The sequence below is a fragment of the Mastacembelus armatus genome, chromosome 16 (genome assembly GCF_900324485.2).
Source record: "Mastacembelus armatus chromosome 16, fMasArm1.2, whole genome shotgun sequence".
Lineage (NCBI taxonomy): Eukaryota > Metazoa > Chordata > Actinopteri > Synbranchiformes > Mastacembelidae > Mastacembelus > Mastacembelus armatus.
In genome coordinates this window covers 4715644-4743069 of record NC_046648.1, presented here as the reverse complement: position 1 = coordinate 4743069, position 27426 = coordinate 4715644, and the positions used below count along the sequence as shown (strand labels likewise).

The 27426-nt window shown below is 38.5% G+C and overlaps 1 protein-coding gene across 1 annotated transcript in view; it reads left to right on the top strand.

The window, feature by feature from the left end:
- The window catches only part of LOC113122285 (CUB and sushi domain-containing protein 3-like), a 202574-nt gene that overhangs the window by 160895 nt on the left and 14253 nt on the right, over window positions 1-27426 (top strand). The window contains exons 55-61 of the mRNA XM_026293499.1: window positions 1869-2054; window positions 3008-3181; window positions 8205-8387; window positions 11200-11376; window positions 17400-17582; window positions 22125-22298; window positions 27220-27393. Of these exons, the coding sequence (XP_026149284.1) occupies window positions 1869-2054; window positions 3008-3181; window positions 8205-8387; window positions 11200-11376; window positions 17400-17582; window positions 22125-22298; window positions 27220-27393 (1251 nt within the window). The remainder of the gene's footprint in view (window positions 1-1868; window positions 2055-3007; window positions 3182-8204; window positions 8388-11199; window positions 11377-17399; window positions 17583-22124; window positions 22299-27219; window positions 27394-27426) is intronic.

Below are 27426 nucleotides of genomic sequence, written 5' to 3'. Positions count from 1 at the left end.
AGGACGTGATCATTAAAGCGTTAAATTAATGAATGTGAGTGTCCATTGAAGCTTTAATTGGTGTGATAACTCTGAATCCAGTCAGCTAAACCTAGATTTGCCAGGCTTTGCCCATTTAAAAATATCTCTCCTCTTGGCATTAGTTTTGTTGACATTCAGATGTGAAGAGACACAGTTTTCATTACTGTGAATAGCACCGCAGAGACAGACCTGGTAAAAGATCAAAAGAGAAAAATCATATTAAACTGTCATGACTCCCTTGTCAAAATATCTGTTTGTTCCCACTAAAATCTTCTCATATTAGCCCAGCATTGTCGCAGATTTGCATTATTGATTTCATTTCAGGTTGTTCTGAACTTAATTTCACCCTTGTCTACTTTGAGCTTTCTAAACCACCTTGTCAGCAATGAGGTTTTGGAGAATTCAGCTGCTTCTAAAATGAATGTTTGTGCATTTGTAACAGATAGATGTGCCTTTTGTTTTCAGCATGAAGCATTAGGTACTATTATTATTGACAGTGCTTAAAAATAGCCTGGACCGACTTGTCTTGTTCGTAGAATAAACAGCAAAAGACACTGATAAGGTCACATCAACTGTTCTATTATTAACGCACAAGTCAACATGCTGACAGAAAGTATTTATGCAAATGAGGCTCAAGCTAAAGAAAAAAGATTGCACAGCTTCCAGGAAAGAAAAGTCAGAAGATCCCCAGCATTGAGGCTGAGTGGAGTTAATGAGGCAGACTGGCACATGACATGTTTTTTTTTTTTTCTTTTTTCTCCCTCTCCATTCCATGTTGAGGTTATACATTATTCTTGATAGGAATACAAATTGTCTAGATGTTAACTTGATACATACAGTATACTCAATAAAAGAGAGAACATTTTATCAATAATTATAAAGCCCTATTAGACCTTCATCCATCCATCCATTATCTACTTATCCTGGCACATCCAGGGTCACAGGGGACTGGACCCCCAGCTGATATTGGGTGAGATGCAGAGAACACCCTGAAAAGATCACCTTTCTATCACAGGACTGACACAGAAACAGACAATTCCTGACACTCACATTCACACCCAGACTCACCAATCCAAATAACCCCAATCTGCATGTCTTTGGGAGGAAACTGGAGCACCTGGAGAAAACCCACACAGACACAGGGAGAACATTCAAGCTCTACACAGAAACACCACAGGCTTGAACAGGATTCAAACACAGAACCTTCACAAAACAGTGTTAACTACCACACTGTGCCATGCTGCCCCCTGTTAGACATAAATAATCTAAATGTTTTGACATAAGCTTCACAGCATAGTCACTACATTTTATCTGATATCATAGTCTAATTTAGAATCATTGCATGCTGTACTCTGCACTGGTGTGAACGTCTTAGTAACATTATGGATCATATATTTTCATAGAGTGGGTTTGGAAAAAGTACTAAGAAGAATATTCTATTTTGCTTAAGTAAACATTACATTCTGTACGGCACACTGAAGTCACTTACATGATAGCATACAATGAAAAATAGATGCAGGATTGTTTTGGCTAATCCTTATTATATTATCAGAGAATGTTTAGGTTAATGAGCATATGGATGAGATACTGAATCCAAAAAAAAGAGACACAAGACTGCAGTCAGGGAAAAGTTTTATGGGGAAAGTTGAAGAGGCCTTTCAGCGTTATTTCAACAAGTAATCGTGTGAATATGCAGTTCCAACAGTAAACTGCATTGAAAACATGTCTTGCCTGAAAAAGCTTTGCTGCAATAAAAAATAATTGGAATTATGTCTGTATCTACTCTCATATAATTAAAATTGGAATAGTTCATGATGTGTTAACATATTTTTTTCTTTTTCATACAGTGGTAAACTGCACAGATCCAGGTATCCCTGGCAACTCTATCCGAGAGAGTAAGATTGAGCATGGCAACTTTACCTTTGGCAGCGTGGTCTTCTACGACTGTAACCCTGGATATTACCTGTTAGGCTCATCAGTTCTCACCTGCCAGCCAGCAGGCCACTGGGACAAACCCCTACCAGAATGCATTGGTACAGTGGCTGTTGTCTTGTTACATTAAAACTGATAATTAGTCTCATCACAATTCATGTTGTCTTTCTAGCCACTTTTCTTTGTTATTATTGCATACTGCACAAAAGGCAAATTAGGAGTGAAGTTTCACTCTCGATTGAGTGGCCACAACCTTGTTTGTGTGCCCATTTGCTTCCAGAGTTTTAATAGTGCAAGTTGCTAAATGCTCTGACTGGGAGCATCTGTGCAATGCTTGATGCCCCAGTAGCTTATGGTTATGTTTCTCTGTGCCTAATTGAGAAATGGGGGAACTGTCATAGGACCAGTTGTTCAGGCTATGGCTAATGTCCCCTCAAAACTAAGCACTCAAATTATAACAACAATCAGCCATGAACTGTAGGGTTTATCTAAGGTTGTAATGTTTCTCTCAAACACCTGGCTCATTGTGCACTCTGTTTTGTATGAGTCTGCAAACAGTAATGGCCGGTTTCCAGAGAAATCATCTAAAGGAAACCAGTGCATTTTGCACACAGGCTTTGAAAGCACTTCATTTCATGGTAGCGGTGATGCAGAACCTTTATTTTATCAAACAGAATAGTCATTAAAGAGATGCACAGGAGTGATTGTCTCATATGTTTATTTGTGGCTCCAGGCATTACTAACTCTTTAAGAAATTTAAGGTCAAAAGAATATAAAAGTAGGCGAATATTTATATATGTGTATGTATACATGCTTTCATTTAATTTTCTTAAAAAATGATTGGCAGTTTTGTAGCTCTGAGCAAACAAACTTTAAATGTTTTAATGTAAATGTATGTACTCGTTTTGCTCACATCATTGAACTCTGAGCCACAGACTTAGTCTAAGTTCTGTGATCTCAAGTGTGTTGAGGCATGCAACACCACAGTAATCCATCAACCCTTTCAGTCATCCATTGATAATCTTATTTCCTCTCCTCACTCTCTGTGATGCAGAGGTGGACTGCGGCCACCCAGGTACACCTCCCTATGCACTTATGAGCGGGGAGAAGTTTACCTTTGGCTCCACTGTGCGTTATTCCTGCTCTGGAGACCGCCAGCTCACAGGAGACTCATCACTCACCTGTCAGCTGAACGGTCACTGGAGTGGTCCGCTACCCCACTGCTCAGGTAGGAAAACACACACAATTACAATGCATGCAAAAGCATGTATGGACACAATCACAATGAAATTAAGCCTTTTTTTAAAAAACTGTCCCTCATGACAATGATGTCAGAATTGTATTAGCCAGCAGTAGTAGTTTTGATTTTTATCATTTGAATGTTTTCATTGTAGCTCCAATCTAAGCTTTCTCCAGACATTTTCTAAATGGATGTAATGACTTGTATTTAAAGTTTCAGTTCACCCAAATTACAAAATGTATAAGACATAAACAAAACATTTTCTCACTTACCTCAGGTGTAGTCTAGCTACAGATATTTTTTAGGGTTTAATATATCCATGCCTCAGATTAATGCCATCACCCCAATTTCACTGAGTATAATGGAATTCTGTGGCATTCATAGCACCAAAAAAAATTGACTAGCTACTGAAAAAACATTCAGTGGCTATATATTTTTTTCTGTACTAAAATTTCAGATATTCCACAGAAACACACTGTCAACAGCTTTCATGTGGACTATTTTATTGGTAATAAGTACTTCCAAGGAATGGGCAGCATGATGACTGAGTGGTTAGTATGGTTGCCTCACAGCAAGAAGGGCCTGGGTTCACAACCTGTCAGGATCCTTTCTATGTGGAGTGTGCATGTTCTCCCTGTGCTTGTGTGGGTTTTCTCCAGGTACTCTGGTTTCCTCCCACAGTCCAAAAACATGTATGTCAGGTTGATTGGTGACTCTAAATTGCCCATAGGAGTGAGTGTGAGTGTGTGAGGTTGTTTGTCTATGTGGCCCTGTGATGGACTGGTGACCTGTCCAGGGTGGACCCCTGCCTTTCACCCAAAGAGAGCTGGGATAGGCTCCAGCAGATCCCTGTGACCCCAAATATGAATAAGCAGGTATAGATGATGGATGGATGGATGAATGGATAGTTCCAAGGAAAATCGTCTCACAGCGATGTGTGTAGATTACACAGACTAATCAGGACACAGTTGGTGTAAAGAAGTTGCTGTTCAATTGCTTAAATGGAATTTCTCAATGCTGCAAAAATATTTATTTCAGATCAGATTTATTGAGATGCCAGAATTAAAACGAGTATCTCAAAAACAACACTGCCTTACAGTGGTGTACTTCCTGGCAATATTAGTGAAGTTCATAAAAAATGCTGCACCTGATATTAAATTCGTCAGCTCAGGCAATTTACTATGGAGCACTAACAGGAATTTATAAACGGCACCTATGGGTAAAAATATTTGACCATTATTGTCCTGAAATTCCCCATCCACTCAGAGCATTTCTGGCATTTTGCTTTAAGAACAGTTGCTTTTAAAGCATAATTGACGAAAAGTACACTGGTGGACCAGCCCCAAAAGTGAAAAACTGAACTTTTTATGTTCTGTTTAGTACATTTAGCTGCAGATTCATCTCTTGACATCTTTAAACATGAAAAAGAAAAATGTTCTGTACTGTATGTCTGGAGGACTACACACTTCTCCCCTTAATCCCCTCTGTGCATTTCCCTCCCATCACACTTAAGCATTCCTGACCATTTAAGTGGATTCTCTTTACTGAATGTTCACTTGGTTTGTTCAACTCATCGACCTAGAAGTAATGTTTGTGAGCCATCTAGTATGAAAGTTATTTTTTTCCTTCACCTTTAAATAGGAATGTGAACTGTCTTCTAACCTTCAATGTTTAGTATTTACTCAGAGTTGTAAGGTAGCAAGGGAAGGTCAGGGTAGTAAGTAGGTGCACATAACTAAACTCTAATCACCCAGTCAGTTACATTACAGTACCATTTCATTTCATTAGTGTTTTTTTTTTTTTTTACAATGGAAGGAGAATCACAGAGGTGTGATGGGGTATGGGTATTTCTCCTTTTGAACCTGCGTAATTATCTGCTTTGTTCTGCCTATTAGCTGTTTAAGGTCTGAAATTATAGATGTCGAATCTATTAGAACATGTTAATTTTAATGTTTTTATGTTTTATGTGTTCAATTTTTTTGGGGGTGAAAAGATAGTCTAGCAGTCTAGACAGTCTATTTTTTTTTCTTTATCACCTAACCTTTAAAAGCCATTTAGCATCTATTATTGAGATAATTTTATCAACACCCTGCTGTTATGACAAATGAGCCTCTGAAAGTGATGATTTGTGATTAGTTGTTTTATGTATATTATTTCATCACACACTCTGAGCTATGTATCACCACCATGCGAGCTGATATCTCTATTTGTCTGAAGAAACCTGGTGAATATACTCTCCTTTACATTTATTACCACACTAGATTCAGTGCACTTAATTTAACTTGTCCAAAACCTTGTCCAATTGCTGTTTGGAGACTAAAACCCTGTAGTGGGATCTGTGCAGCAGAATACAAGTGCTGTGTCAGTGCAGTAGCTTACCAAGCTAAAGAAAAGAAATATTCTGAGGTGCAGATCATATGAATTTTGATTATATGCATTCAAATGTATTCAAAATGATACTTCAGTTTTTTAGTGAGCCACACTTTTATAACAGATGCTTCTAGAATATTACCTGGTGTATTAGAGGCACTTCTGTTTTCTTTTTGTAAACATATACTGCAGGTTACAGTTGCAGAATATTCACACATATAATTGAAGAACTGTAAACACAAAGTAGAAGAATATGTTTTTTGATAAGTGTGACATGTAGGGCTTGGATTCAATTGATAGAGATGTTGGTTGTAGATGATGGTAATTTGAGTGCAAATGCATAGTCTTAACAGCCACACATGATTTTACTGCACCAGTGCTTCTAATTAACTGTGATATCAGCAACTTATAATGGAAAGAAGGAACCTTTGTTGATGGCTTGTTATTCACTAAGAGACTTGATGAATTCAGATCTATGGCACAACACATCTGTTAAAGCTGTAGCAGAAATTAGCACCACAGCACAGCTGAAACTCAGTTGTTGCTTACAGGAACTGAAGTTGCAATGCAGCAAATGCCTGCAGAGTTTTAAATTAAGTGTACATTTTAGCACCTAGTTTTCACAGGCACATTAACAAAAACGTTTGAAGTGCTACAATTAGTACTGCACAGTTAACAAGATAAATGGGCTATTGGGAAAGTGTTAATGTATGTTTAAATTTTGTCTCTTTGTTGGAAATTCCTTGCATTATGCCCCATGACTTATCTAAGCTTATCTATAACACTTTTCAATGACTGTGAAGTATATGCATAAAGGTTGCTGCTTACACTATAGAGAGTTTTATCTGCAGGACTAGAAAGTATTAAAATGTCTCATTATAATTCTCAGCAAGTGCTCCTTACCAAAAGCCACAAAATAAATTGGGCTATGAATTCCTCAGAAGTCAGGTCCAGCTTCAGAAACAGTTCTCATCCGTGCATCCAACCATTCATCTATCCTTCCTCTCATCTGTCCTCCCTTGTTAATTAGTAAGAGGGGGCTTAAAACTGCTTGCCAAGCCATTCCCCTTTTGTCCTCATCTGTTGTATGCTTGATTTGAAGGCTTTATTATTTCCTTAGAAATAGCCTGGTAAGTGGGCAACAACTCAGGGTTAAACCAAATCCACCACCATCTCAATTAGTAAAATTATAGCTGTCAAAGTGCATGCTGAGCCGGGCTGCCTCACCTTAACTGTAAGGAAGAAAATTAAAAACAGACAGCTACCCAGAAGTGGGCGTATATATCCAAGCAGCAAATAAGCACACATATATAATGTGAACTTGCAAAGACAGGTATAGGCACAGACGTGCACGAGCAGTGAGACTCACATACTCCTGTTCAAGTGCACTCTCCTACAGACCCACACACAGGGTGGCAATGATACACATACGTATTGTTAATCACAGCCACACATAAACTTATCATCTCCAGCTGCCCTTGACCAAATCCAGTTTGTGCACGTGAGCACTGGAATGTGTGTCTTTTGTGTTTGTGCAGTAAGGCTTTGTCAATAAGTCCAGTATTACTGCAGCTGTTTGCTCCTCTGTAGACAGAGAGCAGCAGCTAACACACAGGGATTGATACACAGTGTGTTCACAGCTCAAGGAACAGGATCTCAAAGCCAGCAAAGCGCAGATCTTTCATAAAGAGACAACACATACTAAACTGTACAGACAAGCACAGCAGTGAGTTAGATACCATACTATTTATCTGTCTGTTGGTTTGCTGTCTGTCTATCTGAATCTCTTTTTCTATATTATTCTGTTGCCTGAAGCCAAATATTTTTCTCTTTTCTCTCCTTCACTGGTTTCATTTGTGTAAGAGAACAAAAGCAGCAGCAGTGGAAGTGGTGGTTGTCATGTGTTACATACTTTTTTTTTTTTTTCCAAGGATGCCCCCATTGAATTTAAAAACCAAAACCACCCCACCCCTAGACCCCATCTCAACTCACAGCACTCAGCTTGGCCTGCTGTTTCATTTTATCACAACGTAAAATGTTCAGTAGTAAGCACACTTTCTTGACTTCTCTGATTAGATTGAGAATATAGCCCATTTTGTCACCAACCAGAGACCAGAATAGGGACATTAGAGAGAATTAACAAAAGACACAGTATCTTTATATCTGAGTTGTTAACAGATAAGGAAGGCAGGCTGTGTAAGACACTGAAAAGTGCATTTTCTGCAACAGAAGAAAAGACAGGCGAGATATTTCAGGGTAATGAAAATGCATTTTGCTTCAGAGGTCAAACTGTATTCATCATTTCTCATAACCACAGCTGGTTGCTTTTTAATGCTGGCCTTGCTGCTTTTATGGACAAAAAGCTCCTGGTGTCAAAGCAGTGAAAAGTATTGGTCCTCCAGGTTGTTGGCATGGTGACAACTGCTCATTGGTGCATTGTGTGTTTTATAGCTCCTTCCTGGAGCACTCAGTTTGAGTCAGAACCCCCTCTGTATTGTCCCTCTGCTTGACAGAAACACTGTGTTGTAATTCACTGCAATACGAACTTAAAAGGGCCCATCTGTGAACACACTCAGACAGGTGGATGGCATCTCCACATTCTTGCTTTCATTGCTCCTTGCCTGGTTATCTCCCATTGCAGGTGACTCAGCAGGCACCTGTGGGGATCCTGGCATACCTGCCCATGCCAGCAGGGAGGCAGGGAACTTCAAAGTGCGCAGCAAGGTGCGCTTCACCTGCGCAGTGGGACATACACTGTATGGCTCAGCAGAGAGGATCTGCTTCCCCAATGGGACATGGTCGGGCAGACAACCATTCTGCAAACGTAAGGGAGAGCTTCATATTGTCTTTGTGAAGTTATGTATGAAACAGTAGGAGAGGAATGCACAGTACTCACACACATGCGCGCGCGCGCGCGCACACACACACACATACATTATTTCACAAAGTTACATAGAAATGCATGGTTATGGACTTAAAGCTCAATACTTTGTGCACTTACTGTAAAGTTGTTTACTTTTTCCATGAATACTTAATCCCTATCTTAACATAAATTGAAAATCAACTTAAGCTATATTAATTTCAGTCAAAGTTTTCTGTAGCAATTGTCCTTATGTCATCAGCTTGACCTACATGGTTTTTCCAGAAAGTATACTGGGTGCATACTGTATCGTTTGTAAAGCACGGACATTTATCTATTAATTTGCATTAATTGAAGTGATCCACTGGGCTAAACCTACATGTTAGACTCAAATATAGGGTTATATCTTGTTCCTTAGATTTTGACACTAATAAAGTTGTCCTATTTTGTTAAATTTGTTTGTATATCCCTAAAAATATGTTACTAAGGAAAGTATTGTTTTTGTGAGCTACTGAAATTTATACAAGGTTTAGTATTGGCGAAAAAAATGTATTGAAACAATTACCAGCTCCAGCTTACATGCACAAACACTGTATGCAACACATGGACTGAATGCAAGCATGAATGACCGTACAGTGTTTGGACAGGTGCTCATATGCAGCCATACTTACACATCAAAGATTGCGAAAGCTCACAAAAACAGTACAGCACCAGATGGATAAGTATCTCTCTGCTGTAGTCTGGTATTTTCTGCCAGCATGGTACTGTGACTGAGCTTTCATATTGCAACCAAAAAAAATCATTAATTCTAGACACCTACAGCCAAGTTCTTTTTGGATTGTGATAAATGAATCACTGTGGATTTGGAGATATTAGTTCACAGAACATCAGCTCTACATCTTGCATAAATTACCCCTAAGGGTCAACCGGATATTGAGGCAAATATTTGACTGCTTCTGCTCTCCACCCCTTACTGCCAACTTGGCACAGTGCCATTGTCATTTTTTTTTTAACATGGGAGGCCAATGCACAGGCCCTCTGAACTATTGTCAGTATGTCTGCCTTAACTTCTATCTCTCTTTTTCTGTTTTTTTTTTCTCTGTCTATTCTTCATTTCCCCTGATGTCAGCCTGTTTCCCTTGCTTCTTCCCTGATTTCTCTCTTAATCTTGTTGTCTGGCTGTTGCTCCATCCCTGTCCACTCCTCTAGCTGTTCCTCTTTCGTCTGTCACTCTCTCCCTTCCCCTATGTTTACCCCACATTTCTATTCCGTTAACTTTTTATCTCTCCATTTCCCTAGTGAAATCCTGATTTAAAGATTGTTTTAGCCATCCTGCCACCCCAGAAGGGAGGGGACAGGAATTCACTGCAGTCTAAATAGGTTTCTGTGCTGTCTGTCTGATCTAAAGCTCCATTTACTGTTAAAGCCCATCCATCCGTTATCCACTACCCTTTACAGTCTTGGGAAAACTGGCTGTGGATATTCGGTTTAATATCCATCTCATAATAACATCAAGGTCTGTTTTTTTGGTGTCTGTCACATGTCTGTTCTCAATTATTCAGAGAAGGAGCCAAATAGACTATGATACTCATTTGTAAAAGATATTCCATACTTTATTTTAGGGATATGTATTTGTGCATAGTGTGTATGCATTTACAAAACAAAAATGTCAGCAGGTTGGCACCTGGTGTGTTTAGTTGTGTGTGTGTGCGTGTGTGTGTGTGTGTGTGTTTGAGTGCGAGCACGTCGTGTCCTGTATGCATGCATATGTATTCATTTTGAAATCACCACCACACCTACATGTCTGTCTCCTACAAGAATCCCTATTTCAGATTTTCCAGGCAATTTGGTGATTGAGAGAGCAAATATTTTCATAATTAGACATGATTTGGAGCACAAGGAAAACACATGGTAAAAACTCTTTCTTTTTTGTTCTTCAAGGACATGTTTTGGTTAGCTAATGCTGTAGAGGTTTTCTCAGTGTCCAAGGCCAAATCTTTTGGTCCTCTACAGATTGATGATTTTCCTCCCCAGGGATTGCACTTCTAAAGTAACACTTTGCATTAAATTCAGCCTCTTGTCTGAGCCCAATATGTGCTTTTCTTTGATCATATGGCCTGTTAAGTTATTCGAGATCTACATCTGTTATATTTCATACTTATTTACCACGGGTAAAATGTAAAAACTAAAGTTCTGATATTGAATCCTTAGACCATATGCTGTAGAAGTTCCCATTACTCCCATGATACTCTTCTTGTTTTAAGTCAATGCTAAATGTCTTCATTGTGGATATTCTATAGGACTTGACAATACACAAACTGAACTTTATTTACTGACGACTCATCAGCAGTGTGATGGGGATTTGTATAACCCTGCACCAGCTCTGCTAATTAGCTCCTCTTAATGTCATTGTGATGCTGTATAGACTAGTGGTTCTTTACCACTTTGGTTTTCAGTGCCACCTGTTATCTCTTGATGTGAGGCGCGCACACAAAATTTTCAGACCTTTCCATCTAAGTGTTAATCAGGAGTCAAGAAACTACAAATATGCATTAGGTCGAAAGCAAGTCAGCAATTAATTTATAATTACTAATATTCACATAAAATGTTAGGATTCAGTTCGTCATAACTCATTAATCACCTTGAGACCCCTGCAAATTTTCTTGCTGACACATTAAGTGTTCATAACCATCAGACTGTGAAAAAACTGACTGAAAATCTGTTACTATTTTACACAGCTGACCTTTACCTCTTCGCTTTCTTTCCTGTTTTGCAGCGGTACATTGTGGGAATCCAGGTACACCTGCTCATGGCCGCATTTCCCGTGTGGATGGTATCACCTTTCCCCACTCCATTGTCTATTCTTGTATGGAGGGCTTTTTCCTGACTGGCTCACCCACACGTCAGTGTCTGGCAAATGGCACCTGGTCTGGCACGGCTCCAAACTGTACAAGTGAGTTTATTGGATATGTAGGGAAACATAAAAAGAGATGAGCCAGTGTAATCTTCCTAAAAAGGCACTCTGCAGCACAGGATTTATGTTGTTAAATGAGAAAAAGTGAAAAAATTGTGTGTGCGCTCACTGTCACAGGAATTGTGAAATGATCAACTGTCCAATTAATGTGATCAGTGGCCTGTTATGCCAGAGAACAGAGAAGCACAGCATTACAAACTTCAGTGTTTCTGCATAGAAAAATAAGTAAAAAAAATTGGGTGAGGAACTTTAGGGTACTGTCTGTGCTTGTCGAGGTGGGACCCAAAACAAACTGTGTTATCCTTAGTATTTAGCTGCTGCTGACGAGTTACAATTGCTGTACATGTCGGTCACACTACGATTTGTTTTGTTAGTACTGTAGTTTTCTCTTCTGTATGATTCTGTATGAACAAATAATATCCATATAAGATAATTCCTGCTAAAAAGCAGATAAACCCCCTGAGAAGAATAAAGGCAGGGCTGAAGATGATTTGGCTCCCTCTTCAAAAAGGAGATGCTGTCTAAGATTAACTGGGGTGTTAAAACTGGGCATAAAATTTAAAATAGTGCATAAATCTCATTGAGGCTTCTCTCCCTAAAAGCATCAAAACTCTCATGCATTTTTTTTATTGTGTAGATCTCAGCAAATGAGCCTTGCAGTAATTAAGAACTATGCCAATCTATATTCAATTTGCACCAGGATGACTATCAAACAAAATTACACATTGTTCTTCTCTCTGAAAATCACCATATTCTTTCTTCCTCATTCTTTATGCTTGTTATTGAATCACAAGAAAAGATAAATGGTATGGGCATAATTTTCAATTTTCAAATGAAATGGGTCTGGGGAGATATATGCAGGGAGAGGCAAGAAGCAAAAGATTGAAAATTGGATTGAATAATGATCAAACATGCTGAAAGGGAGAATGGTTTTCTTGTCTCTTTTTCCCCCACTCTGAAGCCTGTTCATCATCAGACATGTTATTGTAATTCTCCAGTATGCTATCACTTCACATTAAATTGTAGTGGTCAGTTCAGGGACATCAGCACTTAAGATGCCAAAATTGGCTCAGTATGCCTTCATTAAGGAGGCAATCATTTTCACGGTTCACGGGTAATCAATCATGTAGGTTACCAGATCAAAGTCACAACATTCTCAAGGGGAGAGAGAAAAGTTCTTATTTTACTTTGACGGTTGATAAAAGAAATTTATAGAGCATGTTTAAGAATTGGTGAATTAGCTGAAGTGCATTAGAAAAGAGACTTGCTCAGTGAAGTGTGAAGTAAAGCCATAAAGCACTTTATGAAATAAACAGCTGATTATTCAGGGAGACCATTTGCCTTGTAATAAGCTGTTGATGCATATCTACTGTTTTAGTATTCTCCTCTGTTTGCCTTTTCATTTGCTGTAATGTAAATGCCAACATGGTGCTGAGTCCTTCTTGTGGATATAGGGTAAGGAGATATGATTTAATGACGACATATGAATTGAATGCCTTGAAGTGCATTTGGAACTAACGAGAACTAAACAGTTTTACAGCAATCTGATTCTAGACATACATAAGACCTTACATCAAAAATATCCGAAAATCTGACTAAAACCGAAACTTTATCTAGGTCCGCGCACTACAGGTCCTAACCCCTTTTTAAGTGCTCCAACACCGACAGACAAATTTAAAAAACTCTTTATGATGCGGCATAGTACAGTATGTTACACGTCTGTAGTAAGTCAACATGGTTCAAAGATATGTTGCAGTAAGGGATAAGAAAGATCAGTTTACTGGCATACTGAGTTTAAATACACATTTTACTAGAAGCAGTGTAAATTGTGTTTAGTGTGTGAATTCATCAGATTTCCTGCCTAATTTCTTCCAGTAACCTGCTTTACTGGCAGCAAGTAAATGTACTAAATAAAACACCTGCACTGTTGAGCTGCTGAACAGCCTGCAGCTTTTCTGTATTGTGCTGACTAACTAGATTTTTCATAGCTACAGATAGACAGGCACATGTAAACATTTACATTTATGTAGGTACATATTTGTTCTGAATTACTTTTTCTTCTCGTCTCCTTCTCTGCTGTAATAACACCACTTTTCCACATTTTCACAAGATGTTTTCAGTTGGTAAGAATTTAAATTTTTATCATCTGTATTTTATTCATGCCAGCTGCTCCTCGCCCACGTTTAGAGAGGCATATCATGCTTAATTCACGTTAATGTGTTTCAATATAATTTTGATGGCTGAAGATCAAAATGAACTAAAGACCTAAATTAGAACACACAATTGTGTACTGTAGTCAGCCACAGATGTACATACATATTTACCATACACACACTTTGCCATTGTTGCCATGTTACTTATGCGTTTACTACTACTATTAGGCAGTTGGAAAATGCATGTCCCCATTAGTCGTGGCCTAATGGATAGGGAAAATTAAAAAACCTGAAAATTGCAGGTTCGAGTCTCAGGTCTGGCAGGATTTGTGGGTGGCACAGAGTGAATAGCACCCTGTCCACCTTCAATACCACGACTGAGGTGAGACCCTTGAGCAAGGCACCGGACCCCGAACTGCTCCCCGGGCGCCGCTGCCCACTGCTCCGGGTGTGTGTTCACGGTGTGTGTGCACTTTGGAATTGGGTTAAATACAGAGCACAAATTCTGAGTATGGGTCACCATACTTGGCCATAAGTCACTTTCACTTTCACTAATTAGAACAACTCTGCCTGCTAACATGCTAACCCAATGAGGGGAATATATATAATATTAAGCTTATTCTTCTTCTCTATTCCTATTATTATTCTTCTGTACTGCCAGTTTTCAGTGAATAGATCAGAAACCAACTTTGTGATTAGCTGAGAATATTTGTCCATTTTTTTTTTTCCCCCCAATTTAGATAAAAGATTTCACACAGTGTTTTGAGGCCATTCAACATGCAAGTAATTTGTATTCATTTAACTAATCAGCATACTTTCCAGAATATTTCAGATTTTTTTTTAAATCTCTCTCAACATGTCATAATGTATATTTAAATTCATTATCAAAGCAATAAAGAACTTTTATATTGATACTTAAGGTCTAAGGTGGGCACTCAGGATTGAAGGATGGTTGTGTAAAGTGTCTGACTTAAAAACTATGATTATGGATACAGGTTTTAGTTGAGATTTCTAGCGCATTACTTTCTCCATAGCACATTTATTAGTTGTATGATTTAGATGAAATGAACCAAATCAAACTAAACTCACCCAAAAAGGGGTTCATTGCCATCATTGCCCAGAAATTAGATAAGGCTGACAGGGTAGTTTATTTATTACATAAAGTGTTTATATAATAGGCAGGCCATAGTACATAAAAAAGGTGGAATTAGAAGCCATTTAGTCCTGAATTAGTCCTATATTATCAGTCAGTTTGATGATATATCAGTGCCAACTACACTGCAATTCATCTGACATGGATTATAGATCTGTAGATGCTCCATCCTCTGTGGGGGATATGGTGTGGAATGAAAAGTTAACAGGAATCACACATTAAAAACAGCCATAAAACCAGGCTAACCTCTGTATCCATCAAACATCACTGCACATTTTACCATTCTCTCCTGATTTTCTGCAGGATGCTTTCTTACCTATAAATGTTGTAGGTTTTTTTTTTTTTTTTTTTTTTTTTTTTTTTCAGTTTTCAAAATGATGCATCTTGGATTATATTTCTTTTTTGAGTGAGCAAGATCATACTGCCAACAGTCTAAACTCTGTTAGTTGGAAAGTGAAGACCATGTTTCTTGTCTGTGCTCAGAATTAGTATCTCTTATGTGTATCTTGTCAGGATACAAAGTTTGTTTCACCCAGCAATGATAAATATGTCCAAGTGTTGAAGTCTTTGGCAGCAACTGAAAATACACAATTTAATTTAAGAGACGAGGCGGTAGTAGGGACAGCCATATGCATCAAACTGGCTTCTTACATTAAGGTGAACAAGTCAGGACAAAATTTATAAGTCACAAATTAGGGCGGCAAGATGAAACAAGGGCTATGAAGAAGCAATCAAATAGAGGCCATCGACTTGGTTGACAGTTTCATCAGTGATACTGAGAGGTTAAAACCTGACAATGTAGTGAGCCAACACAGCCATCTGTTTACCTTGGAGAAATCATGCTATATCCGAAGAAGCCAAGAATAAAGAAGGAAGAGACTGAACTATAATTACTTGGGGAGGGGAGTTCTCCGTCTTTTATTATAACTGACATTTCCTCTTGAAGTAGACAAAAATGGACCAGTATCTCAAAATTATATAACCACTGTGGTATGTCTTAGAAAGTAAATATGTAAATTAAGCATATTTATTACTATTGATATTACTTTTTTAAAACAGGCATCATTCACACAGATTTCCCAACATATAACATATCCTGTGGGATGATGCTTTGAGTGCCTATATGGTGACAGCTGTAAGTGACACACCATAAAATTTTGTGGGTATTCCTTATCTTGTGCAGCTCTGTATGTGTAGTTTTTTTTTTTTATTGCCAAGAATGCTTTATGTGCAGGCAGATGTGTGTGTTACATACACCGTATTTAACTTGACAAATGCTGCACAGAAACACTGAGTCATTATGCATGATGATCCACTAGGTTACTTTAATAGTTGCCTTGAATAAATTAACAGTTGCACATAAAAAGACTGTTTAAATGTAAAGTACAAATGTTTCTGGGGTTAGTTTGACATGTTGGTGTTTTCCTTCATACCCAACAAATCCTTACTTGTACCCTGTACAGTAATACCTGTGTCCTTCACTTAAGCTATGTTCAGTTGGGCTGAATTGTTGCAAACTTTGCAAATTGTGAGCTTATCAAAGGACAACTCCCATAGATGGTTGAATGATAGCATTGTTAGAGTTCAGCTAGAGCCATTAAATGTATGTTAAAACTTCAACTTGACATTAAGTCTCAATGTTTGGTTTTCAGGAACTTTAATATTATGATGTGCCAATTTGGAGTCATAGCGTTCAGAAAAGTTAATTTCCCAGTCATACAATACAGTTTGGATGTTAATGTGATATTTAATTAATTTATTTACAGGTTTGAAAGATGAAATTGCACCAACTTAAATATGAATGTGGCATTAATTTTACCAGTCTAATGTAACTGTATATGTAGTCCTGTCTGAAATACACGCTATATACCAACATATTCCGAAGACAGAACATTTGAGGATTTTATGGTAAAAGATTTAGTATCTTTAGGAGAGATCTTTACACTGATAAACACTACACCAAGGTCAACAAGATGCCATTCTCACACATTTGAGAGCCAATTAATAACTTGTCAAATGCACAGTGACATAAAAACAACATCCAGGGAAGAGCAGTGGTGGAACCCTTGATGCCTTTGATAAATCAATTTGCACCTGTTCAGAACCATTTCAACTATTAGTAAAAGACAACAAGGACTTATTGATGGCCACCACCACATAATTAACACCTATTTGGTGTTTAAAAAAAGGAGGCATCTTAGAATACTAAGTTTCTTGTAGATTTAACTTAGTTTTCTTGTACAACAATAATTTATATTAGTTGACAAGTAGCTCGAAATATGTACAAGCTTCTGTCCAGCAAATCATGGCTGTAGAAGGTATGAGCAGCTGGTGAAGGATTTTTGGTGCATCTTCTCTTTATTCAGTAATCTTTTTAGCACACAATTACTATCATGTATAAATGTATTTGCCACAGCAAAATAAATGAACAAATTCATGCTTAGGAAAAACAAGAGAATGCTTAAAATGAAAAATCTCAGGGACAAAGCTGACCTTCCCTTGTGCTCACTTGATAACCCCACAGCACATTTGCTTCTGAATGAACAGTGCGTCACACATGCACTGTACTGATTAGCTGATGATATATTACTGATGCACTGTATTTTTTGTGATGCAGTATGCTTTAATTTCAATCCATTAACATAACCTATGATCGTTTCTGATGCAAGTTCCTTATGTTTGACTGCTGATGACAGTGATCACCTGTGGTGACCCTGGTATTCCAGCAAATGGCCTTAGATTTGGTGATGACATCACAGTGGGCCAGAACGTGACTTTCATGTGCCAGCCAGGATATGTGATGACAGGACGGGAAAGCACAGTCACAAGGACCTGTACCAACAATGGCACCTGGAGTGGTACCATGCCAGCATGCCAAGGTAAATAGCACTCACAAATGTATGTACTCACATAGACTGCATGGCACACACGCTACCATAGACAGTCAACCTTGATAACCATCAGACAGTGTTACCACAACCTTGGCCCTCTAGCACACTGTCACGGGCAAAGTGTATGCTTACAGCCTGAGATCTAATGAGATTAGCAAACAAGGTGACACAAAGCTTCCTAGCTGGGCAGATAGTGCCATTTTTTTTTTTTTTTTTTTACTTCAGTCTGCTGATAAGGACCAATGATACTTAGACTGGATGTCTGCATGATGGAAACACACAATATGTATATTTGCATGTATAGTCACGCTCGAGATGTGAAACATGCCTGTATACACAACCACACATTCTTTTTTTCTGTGTTGTGTCCAGTGCATTGTATCTAATTTAAAAAACACTGATATATTTTGACAGGTCTTAGATAAGATTAACTTTGCTTAGCTGGGTTTCAGGAAAAGAAAAAATCTTAACTAATTCACTAATTTGAATAATTTTTTGAACTCTTGGTCTTGGACACTGTGATTTCCCCCAAAGCTTCATCTTGAGTGCCTTGAGATGATTGCATTGTGACTTGGCGCTATACATATAAAACTGAATCCGTGGTGGCAAAGAGCCAAGGCTAAAAGTTCCTCTGGTACAAGGACAGCAGTAAATTCATTATAACAAAGATCCCTGTAATTGTGCTCCAACTGTTAATCACTGGCTTCCTCGCTCTAAAAGCCTGTGAACACTCTCTGGGTTTGATTAACATCAAAGTTAAAAATCTACCAAGAGGACTTATTTGTTGTATGCCCATCAGCACTACATCACTCTGATTTATGTCACTCAAGTGGAGGCATAGATTAGCATGTCTGCAAGTCAACACCAGAAAGTAAGTATTGCTGGGAAGATTAACTTGTGCAGCGAACAGTTCAAAAGTAGACCAGTAAAGGGAAGAGCCCACAAGGCGTATGGCGGCTCATTGTTGCTAAGGAACTGTTCCCAGGCTGCTGTCTCTCTTACAGCAAACTGGGCTGGCTTTATATGTGTCTCTTGAGAAATGGGAAAGGACAAATGAAATGTGAGGGGGAAAAGACAATCAAACAAAACAGGCATGAGAGCTATACACAGATAAGTTATTGAAAGGCAAAGAAAAAAAATCAGACACATGGGTAAATTCTTAGAAAGGGAATGCGTATCGGAAGAAAATGCACCCTGTTGATTGTTTCTCTTGTGTTGCGAAATGTTTTTGTTTCTTCATATAGGCCTAACCACTGTGCTCAATGCTGCTGCGGACCCAGAAATGTATTCCTTAGCTCAGTCCATAGAGAGCTGTGGTTTTAAGCCACATGCTTCTTGCATTCCTAAGGCTCCCTGTACAACTTTGCTTAGACGTGTACAACATCCAAATTGATACTAATTTGTAATATTTAATAGGTGTGTTTCATTTTTCACTTGTCCTGTTTTGTGGTATGTTGAAGCTGTTGACGTGATGGTCACACAACTGGTCCCCCCAAGCCATTTTAGTTGGAGAGAAAGACATGGTAGATGTATGCATGAACACTGTGTGATGCTCTTATCCTCCGAGCTCTAATCTCTAACAGTTAATGCTGCAGCTAAGGCACCCACCCCGATGCTGCTAAAGTAATGGAGGTGGTGTGAAAAAGAGCGAAACTCTTGAGCTTAGCCTTCTTTATCTCTCACACACTCACACACCACCATGTCCACACATAATCACAATTACACAACTGTCTTACTCATGCGTACACAGACACAGATGCCTACACACCTTCACACTGGCTCTCACCACTGCTACCGCTGCCTGAGTGCTGTCAGCTCATACTGACCCGTATGCATTAGTCAGCTACCCAGTGTCCCTCCTGCCTCTCACTCTCACTCACTTTTCCAGCAGAGCATATTTATTTTAGGGGTACGTGAGTAAAAGAAAGGCAAGAGAGGAGTGTCATTACTATCTGGGTGCTCTATATTAGTTTTGCCGTTCGTTACTTTGAATCAGGGTTGTAAGGAGGACTGCAGATGTTAAATGCTTTATTTTCTCCTTGTTGCTTCTTGTTTCCTCTCCCTTGATCTGAGACTGGCTAGGACAAGCAATAAAACATCTTCCTTATATTCACAGCTTTTTTATCATCTCTGTCAGCGTGTGCAGCAAGAGGTCTTAGAAAAGGACCAACAGAATATCTTTTTTTCTTTTTTTTTTTTTTTTTTTTGCTTGCATCTGATATTGAAAGCAATGCTTCTTACAGATTGGTAGGTGTTTCCTTTTGCATGATTAGGTTTAAGTTGAGGGCGTAAGGCAGAGCGATCTCTTTGAAATTGTCATGATGCTGGGCATCCGTCATCTTGTCAGATTTAGATGATGTGCTGCAGGGAGATGAGCTGATACTCCAGGGGGAGTAAGAGAGGGAGAGGGAGAGGGAGGGGGACTTTGAGACTAAAAGAGACAAAGAGTTTGTACTTGTTATGACTGTGGATAATTTTGCACTTAATGCGTACGCGTCAGTGCTAGCTACTCTGTGACGTGTGCACATGCACAGTGCTGATGACACATCATAAGCCTCGCCCAACAAGGATTCAGTTTGAATTCCAGGATTGGCGTGTTCAGCTAAGAGGCGCTAATGCTGCTTAGAACTACTTAGGAAAATGGGGACACAGACTGCTTCTCATTCAGTTTTTGCCACCCACATTTTTATTAGATTTGTCTTTGATTTTTAAGCAATTTCTCATGTGCAGTATTCATCGGATTAGTAGGTGCGCTCTTCTAATCAGTGTAATTTGCCTCCTTACTCACATGCACTCCCATTCTTCCTGTCTCTCACACATAAACATATTACAGGGAGAGACACATACAGTACACACCCATTCCAACTTTTGATTTTACAGCATCCAGATGGGAATTTTATTTAGGTAATTCAGAATGAATTGCCTTTTTTTTTTTTCTAGCGCTCTAGAGTTACAACATAGAAATCCCAATGTGAATACACTCTTTACTAATTCATTAACATCAAAGAGAAGCAATTTCAAGTGAACTTGTTTCTCCTTGAGAACTTGAGAAACAAAATTACATTACCAAACAAAGCATTAAAAAACAGATTGCGACATTACTATGGTTTTGCCTTTAACTTTTATTCACAACTCAGCAATTTTCCTCCCTATCTTAATTGATCTCTCACATAGGGACTAAAACACCTGCTGTATCCTTTGGTCAGCTTTAAAATCAGTATGATGAACTCTGATATTCAGAATGCCAAGTTGCTTAGATATAGTGAGCGACTGTGTGCTTAGTGAACGACAAAGTCACCATCTAAAATAATGGGCCTGAAACAAATTGAAGCAGGTCAGAAGAAGGCAGTTAAAGAAATAATTGCAAATTTTGGACTCAGGTGAAAGCTGATCCAATCTGCCAACTAAAGGCTTGGACAGGTTTGTCTCTTTTCATGGTGTTGTCCTAGAGATACCCACAGAGCCTGCCTTCACATTGCTGCATCTGTATATTTTTGACATGTGTTTGGTGAGTGGAAATGACTAGTATTACCCAAACCTTAATTTCAGAGCCCTAGTGTTGACATGACAGTTTGAGTAGCTGGATTTGTAAACTAAACATTTGCTCTTGCCAGACAGTCGTGGATATTGCTTGACTTCAATTTGCAGGTCCTTGTTCAAGTGTTTTCAGCATGTGTATGTCTAAAAGAAAGAGACATTGGGAAATGAGGGGTGCTGAGGGGAGATGGTAATGGTATAAAACAACTGCTATAATTTATTCACATCCCTAAAACCCATATCCCATCTGTGTCCCCATGGGTTCATCTCCAAGTGTGTCAGAACAAACTCAGCTTTATTATGCATTCATTTATTGCATTTGTTGAGCAGAAAGTTTATGGCTTACACAGACACAAGATGTCCCCTCATTTCTCCCAGAAATTATTCAGTATACTCCAAACAGAAACAGCGGGAAAATCCCACCCATTGCAGTCAAAACACAGACTATTTCTCTGGGCTAAAGACCTAGTTCTTCCCCAGTCATAATCCACATTATGTAGAATGCAGAGGATGCTGATGCTGTGAAATAACAGTATAATTGGAAGCAAAGCAGTGTAATCAAAAGTTTGACAAAACATGTTTGTGTTAAACCTGCATGAAAAAGCAAATTTCAGGCTTGCTGTCTTTAAAATGAAGCGATGCTGAGGGGCTCTGAGACACATCTTTTTTTTTTTTTAATCAATATCAAATATTTTATTATTCTGGACATAAATGTGAAGAAAAAAAACTGTATGAATGATTGATTTATTACCACTACTCCCCTTTAAAATCAACACTTTTGCCATTTATCACTAGTTTGATTAGAAGTGCAGAGACCCAGGGTATAAAGTATTCGTATATAAAAATCACAATATCTCCAAGTTTTAACATTGTCTGCTTTTTACAAGTTACACCCTGTTCACTGTCCATTATTTAGGTCTCAGCCTGCCCAGACCTGTTTTGTTCATCAACTGTCCTCTGCATGTTTTGACCTCTTTCTCACCATCCATATAGTGGTGATGTGTCCAACACCTCCACCCATCCCCAATGGCCTCCTGGAGGGCTCAGTCCTGGAGTGGGGTACCAGTGTGAGCTACAGCTGTCTACCTGGCTATGAGTTATCCTTCCCTGCTGTGCTCACCTGCACAGGGAATGGGACATGGAGCGGAGACCTCCCTCAGTGCCTGCGTAAGTCACCGCTTAATATTTATCATGATGATTGTAGGGATAATTATAGACATCTCTAGAGGAGGTTTCCTGGAATGGTCTTGGTCACATTTCTGTCACTGTCTGAAACATGGTTATTCACACCAGCTAAATTGGCTCTTCTTTTTGAACATTATCAATAATGTGACACCTGTTGGGTTTTACTCTCGCTCGTGTGGATTATGAAATCATATCACTTCATTGGGAAGAAGGTCAGACTGCTTTACATTCTATATATGTGACTATGAAATTAACAGGGTTCCCTCTTCCTAAAATTGGTAGGCAACATGGATTATGGTAAATTATTAAATGTATAAAAATCAGTGTATTGTACAATTTTCTTTGGGAAGGAATTAAAATAAAATAGCATTTTATCACAACTGTCTCTTAATATGGTTATACAAGCATGTCATTTTAAAACTTACATACAGTATATTCATTACTTTAGCTTTAGGTGGTCTTCTCCAGGACAAGTAAGCCTTACCCCAATATGCAGGTTGCCCCTTTAGGGTTTATTTCAAGTGAATTAAATTAATGAAATTCACGGATAATTCACTGTATTTAACATTAGGGCCTAGGTGGACAAGCTGAGTTACATTACAAATAGGATAATACATTCTTGAAGAGATGCTGAATAGTGATTATTTATGTAGCTCCTAGTAACAACATCAAGGTATTTTTATTTGCAGTCAGACTTGACCCAAAAAAATCCCCTTTAGTCCATTTTTTTCCCTTAAATACCAAAACTGCTGAGCATAAGAAGGGCATTGTATCCTACCTGTTCATCAGTTGCACAAATGAATATTTCATTGTTAGCTCACTTTAATTTGCATGCTCATTAAATAAAAGGTAAATTGATCCTCAATGAGTCAAAGCCTCAATGTTGATAATGAAGATGATGCTGTTAATGGAGCCACGAGTGGGATGTCTAACATTCTTTAATATCTTTGGTAACTTTAGGATCTTTGAATCATCTTTGAAAGCATAATAACTCTAATAAGTGGGATGCATCACTGCTCAAGACACTTTCATTGTCATCAGAATCACCCTTGCATTATATCAGTCAGAGAGGAAATATCAAGGATAAAGAATTTGGGTGTTTGTTTCTGTCTGACTGACTTAATGTTAAGTGGAATTAAAACAAAACACTAACAACATTCATGCACAACACCAGGGCTGGCAAAATCACTAGCCCAATGTCCCGGGGCTATTTTGTCCTCCAGCCACACTACCAAAATTTATCTCCACCCTGCCCATCGGACTATCAGCCCTGAACACAAAGTGTTTTTTGATTGCTATGATGCACTAAATGCATATCCACTTAAACTGATAATGGAGACAGTCCTTTTGTTTTGACTGTAAACTTCTGCATTAAACTAATTACTTACTGCAGCACTGCTGTGCAGCAATGTCTGCTATCAGATAAGGGTGTTTTTTTTGGCTGCATGCAATAAATGTGCATGCAGTAACTAAATTGTGTTGATTGCTGACTTTAGCTAAGATTTTATGAACTGGAGAGAAATTAGACAGTTTGTTGTATTTCAGTACCACATGTTGGGTCACAATAAACAAAAAATGTCTGAGACCCCTGAGCATATTAAAAAGGCACTACATTCATTTCTGTGCTCTTTTGTAATTGATACTAAGGACAAAATTTGGTGCTTGGGGCTATATATATTCAGTCAAATGCAGCCCCATTTGGATATTTAGCATCTGAGAATCCAGCTGACAGACTGCTAGTGTCAGTGACCATGTAACTAGAAGCACAGTACAAAGTGCAGCCATTTGCTGCTCTAAATGGCCACATTACCGTCATTTATTGGAATTCATGGGAGTCAGTGTTCACACTACTGTCCAGTTTATATCCTACTTAACTGTGAAGGATTGTATTTAAGAATAGATGTATGAGTTATGAATAGATTTGTGACGAACTGTCTGATTACTGAGGTGCCCTTAATGTCATAGCATACCTCAGAGAATTCTTTTGGTATATAGTATTTACATTTTAGTTAGTTACTAATTATTATGACCTAAAATGCAGGTTTCAATGCAGAATTGACACAAATTGAGAGCAATATGCTATAAACATCATTCAGTCAATTCAATCAATAACTAACTTCTGTAAAGAATCTTGCTTTCCTAAACATGCTGTTGTAGCTAGCCTCCTCCTACAGTACCTGAAGTGGAAGCAAGTCTGTGATAAATCACTGAGGTTTACTAACGCAAATAAATGAGTCTGTAAAATGGGGAACAACAGGGAAGAAAGTGCTGATCATATTTAGTGTAGAAAAGTCTATTATCTATGCATTAAAATGTCAACACAGCACTATCTACAGAAGTCTCAGGTGCTACTCTCTATAACTCGTATCATTACCAGGTAAATCTATTGTTGGTGTCAATGCTCATAATGTAGTCAAAGGACTGACCATTATTGTACACACATTGCAATATTTTATAAATGTATGCATTTGTCTTAGAGCAGCTCTAAATGCACAGAGATCAATAATGTTTTTGTATCTATGCATGAGATGCAACTCTAAAGATATTCTCCAAGCATTGCCCAGTACATCACATTATCATGTAGACGGAGTATTTCCTTTTTGCCAAATAGTTATACAGGTAAACTGGGCAGGAGGAATAATCTTCTTTTTGCCTATGTGACACATTTGCTGCAAATTAGATGTAAAAAGCAAATTCAGTTTAGTTTGGTACAAAGTAATTTTAAAAGCACAATTTTACCTTTTATTTGACATACAATATATTAGTGTTGCATTAGTTTTTTAGAAATATGATTGCAATTCATACTCAGCACTTTCACTTGAAATACAGCTCAGCCATATTGCCGGAGATGCCCTGCATCTGCGGAAACAAATCCATCTGTGCATTTCTTAAGACTGTACTTTTGTAAGCTTTTGCAGCTGAACAGGATTAAGTTCATATTCATGTTCCCTAAAACAACACATGGAAAAAAGAGCAAGCAACAAAATTTAATGTCTGAAAAAGCAAGTCATGTTTCTACAGGGATGAGACTGTGATCCCAACTTTGAATCTGGCCTCTGCATACTGATTACTTTAAAGCATTGATAATTCATCAAGGGAGGGGAGAAGCTGTGTGATAGAGAGAGACAGAGAGAGAGAGAGAGAAGCAGAAAGAGTTTCTCCTTTTTCTGTTTCTCTTTTACTCATGCGCCTAGACACACACACACACACACACACATATTAAATATGCTGAGCTTGGTTTGGCCCCAGGCCATTTCTCTTATATATATCCATAAAACAGTGCATTATTTCCCTGCAGCTTGAGGTTTATGACTGATGTGCATGTCACCTGTTTAGCCAGTATTTTTAACCCACCATAAAAAATACCATGTGAATACTCAGTCTTACAATGGCATTTGAAAAGTGACAAGAATTTTCAGATCTGACAAGACATTTGCGTCTTTATTTTTTGCCATATCAAATATGGTCAAATTGTTGGGTGCAGGGCCGTTGAAACTCACAATGCATCATTTTCAAAGGGGACCTATGATTTGCGCAAACATTTTACAGAAAAAGATATCTCTGAATGTAAGGATTTGTTTTTGAGATAACATTTGCAGTAATGGCTTTATTGAGCCATTCCTGTATGGACTTGATTCTAATCTCCTCTTACTAGATATCTATTATGTCAAGGATTGGCTGTGGGAAGCCCCGGTTGGTTCTCCGCTCTTAAGGAGAGAGCAAGTGACAACTTATCTCTCTCTCCAGACCTCCACACAGCAGCAGATGTCAGGTCTGGAGAAACAGCCTGCCTTATTATTGGCTTGATCCTGCAGTGTTCTGGCTGCATGAGTGAATGCTGTAACCCTTGTCCTTGTCTCTGCTCATTCTCACACTGAGCACTTCTGGATGACCTACAGCTAACAAGTAACTGTTACTGCTCAGTATGGTTATGGTGGATTAGTGGATGTACATATACAGTTAAAATGGATAGAAAGATACGTTGCCAGACTGTAAAATGGAGGACTTCTCTCCCCATGAATCCCACTCAGCCTAAATTATTCCACTTAGTTTCATTAGATGCCTATATGCAATCAATTGAAGGAGCAGTTTGTGATAATCCAGTGGGCTTCATCTGCTGAGGCTGTGGCTGGAACTTTATCAAAAACGCCATATCATATGAGAGGAGTGTATAGCAACAGTGGCAACAGATGGCTCCACTTGTGTTAACCTCAGGGCCCCGTCAGAGAAATTAATATTTCACTTGCTAATTATTTTGATCTAAAATTAAGTGCCATGACCTTCCTCACTACCTTTTTGCTGCCTAGTTATTAACAGAACAACAACAGAAAAGTTCATTTCATTAAACAAAAGAAATGATTAGACGGAGCAGTTCATTCTAAGAGAAGGACATCAATGCATTTGCCTACATGCAATGAAAAATAGCCAAAGAAATGTGTGCAACAAATATGTCAGTTTTATTTCAATAATTCAGTCTATGAAGACTTTACAAATCATAGAGAAAAACCATCATTTTTGTAGTCAGGTACTCAAATAAATGGGACACAATAAAAAGTCAGTTGGAAACACCAAAGCTCACAGCAGTAGTAGAAACCACAGCACACACTCTTCATCATGGTCTGATCTTTTATAGATACAGCAGGAGCCCACACAGCTTATTTCTGAATTTGATACAGAATGGTCTACTGAAAGCTGCAATTTCTCTTGTGTTGTGTGGTTTTAAAGGGATGAATGTTTAAATTGTATAAAATGGGGTGGATCAATATCAGTGATGACATGAACAGGAGGGATGGTGTAACAGTGCAGAGTTGTACATATTGCAGGAAAATGCATAGCATCTGTGTTGCATTTCTTGGCCCTCAACTTGTCACATCAGCAGTAATCCTCATTTTTTCCTCTGCAGCCAAGTTCTGTGGAGACCCTGGTACACCTGCCAAAGGACGCAGAGAAGGGCGCAGTTTCATCTTCAAATCAGAAGTGACGTTTAGCTGCAGTGCCCCCTACGTGCTGGTAGGATCAGCAACACGCATATGCCAACAGGACGGCACTTGGAGTGGATCCCAGCCTCAGTGTATAGGTATTAAATATTAGTCTGTATTTTAGTCGTTGG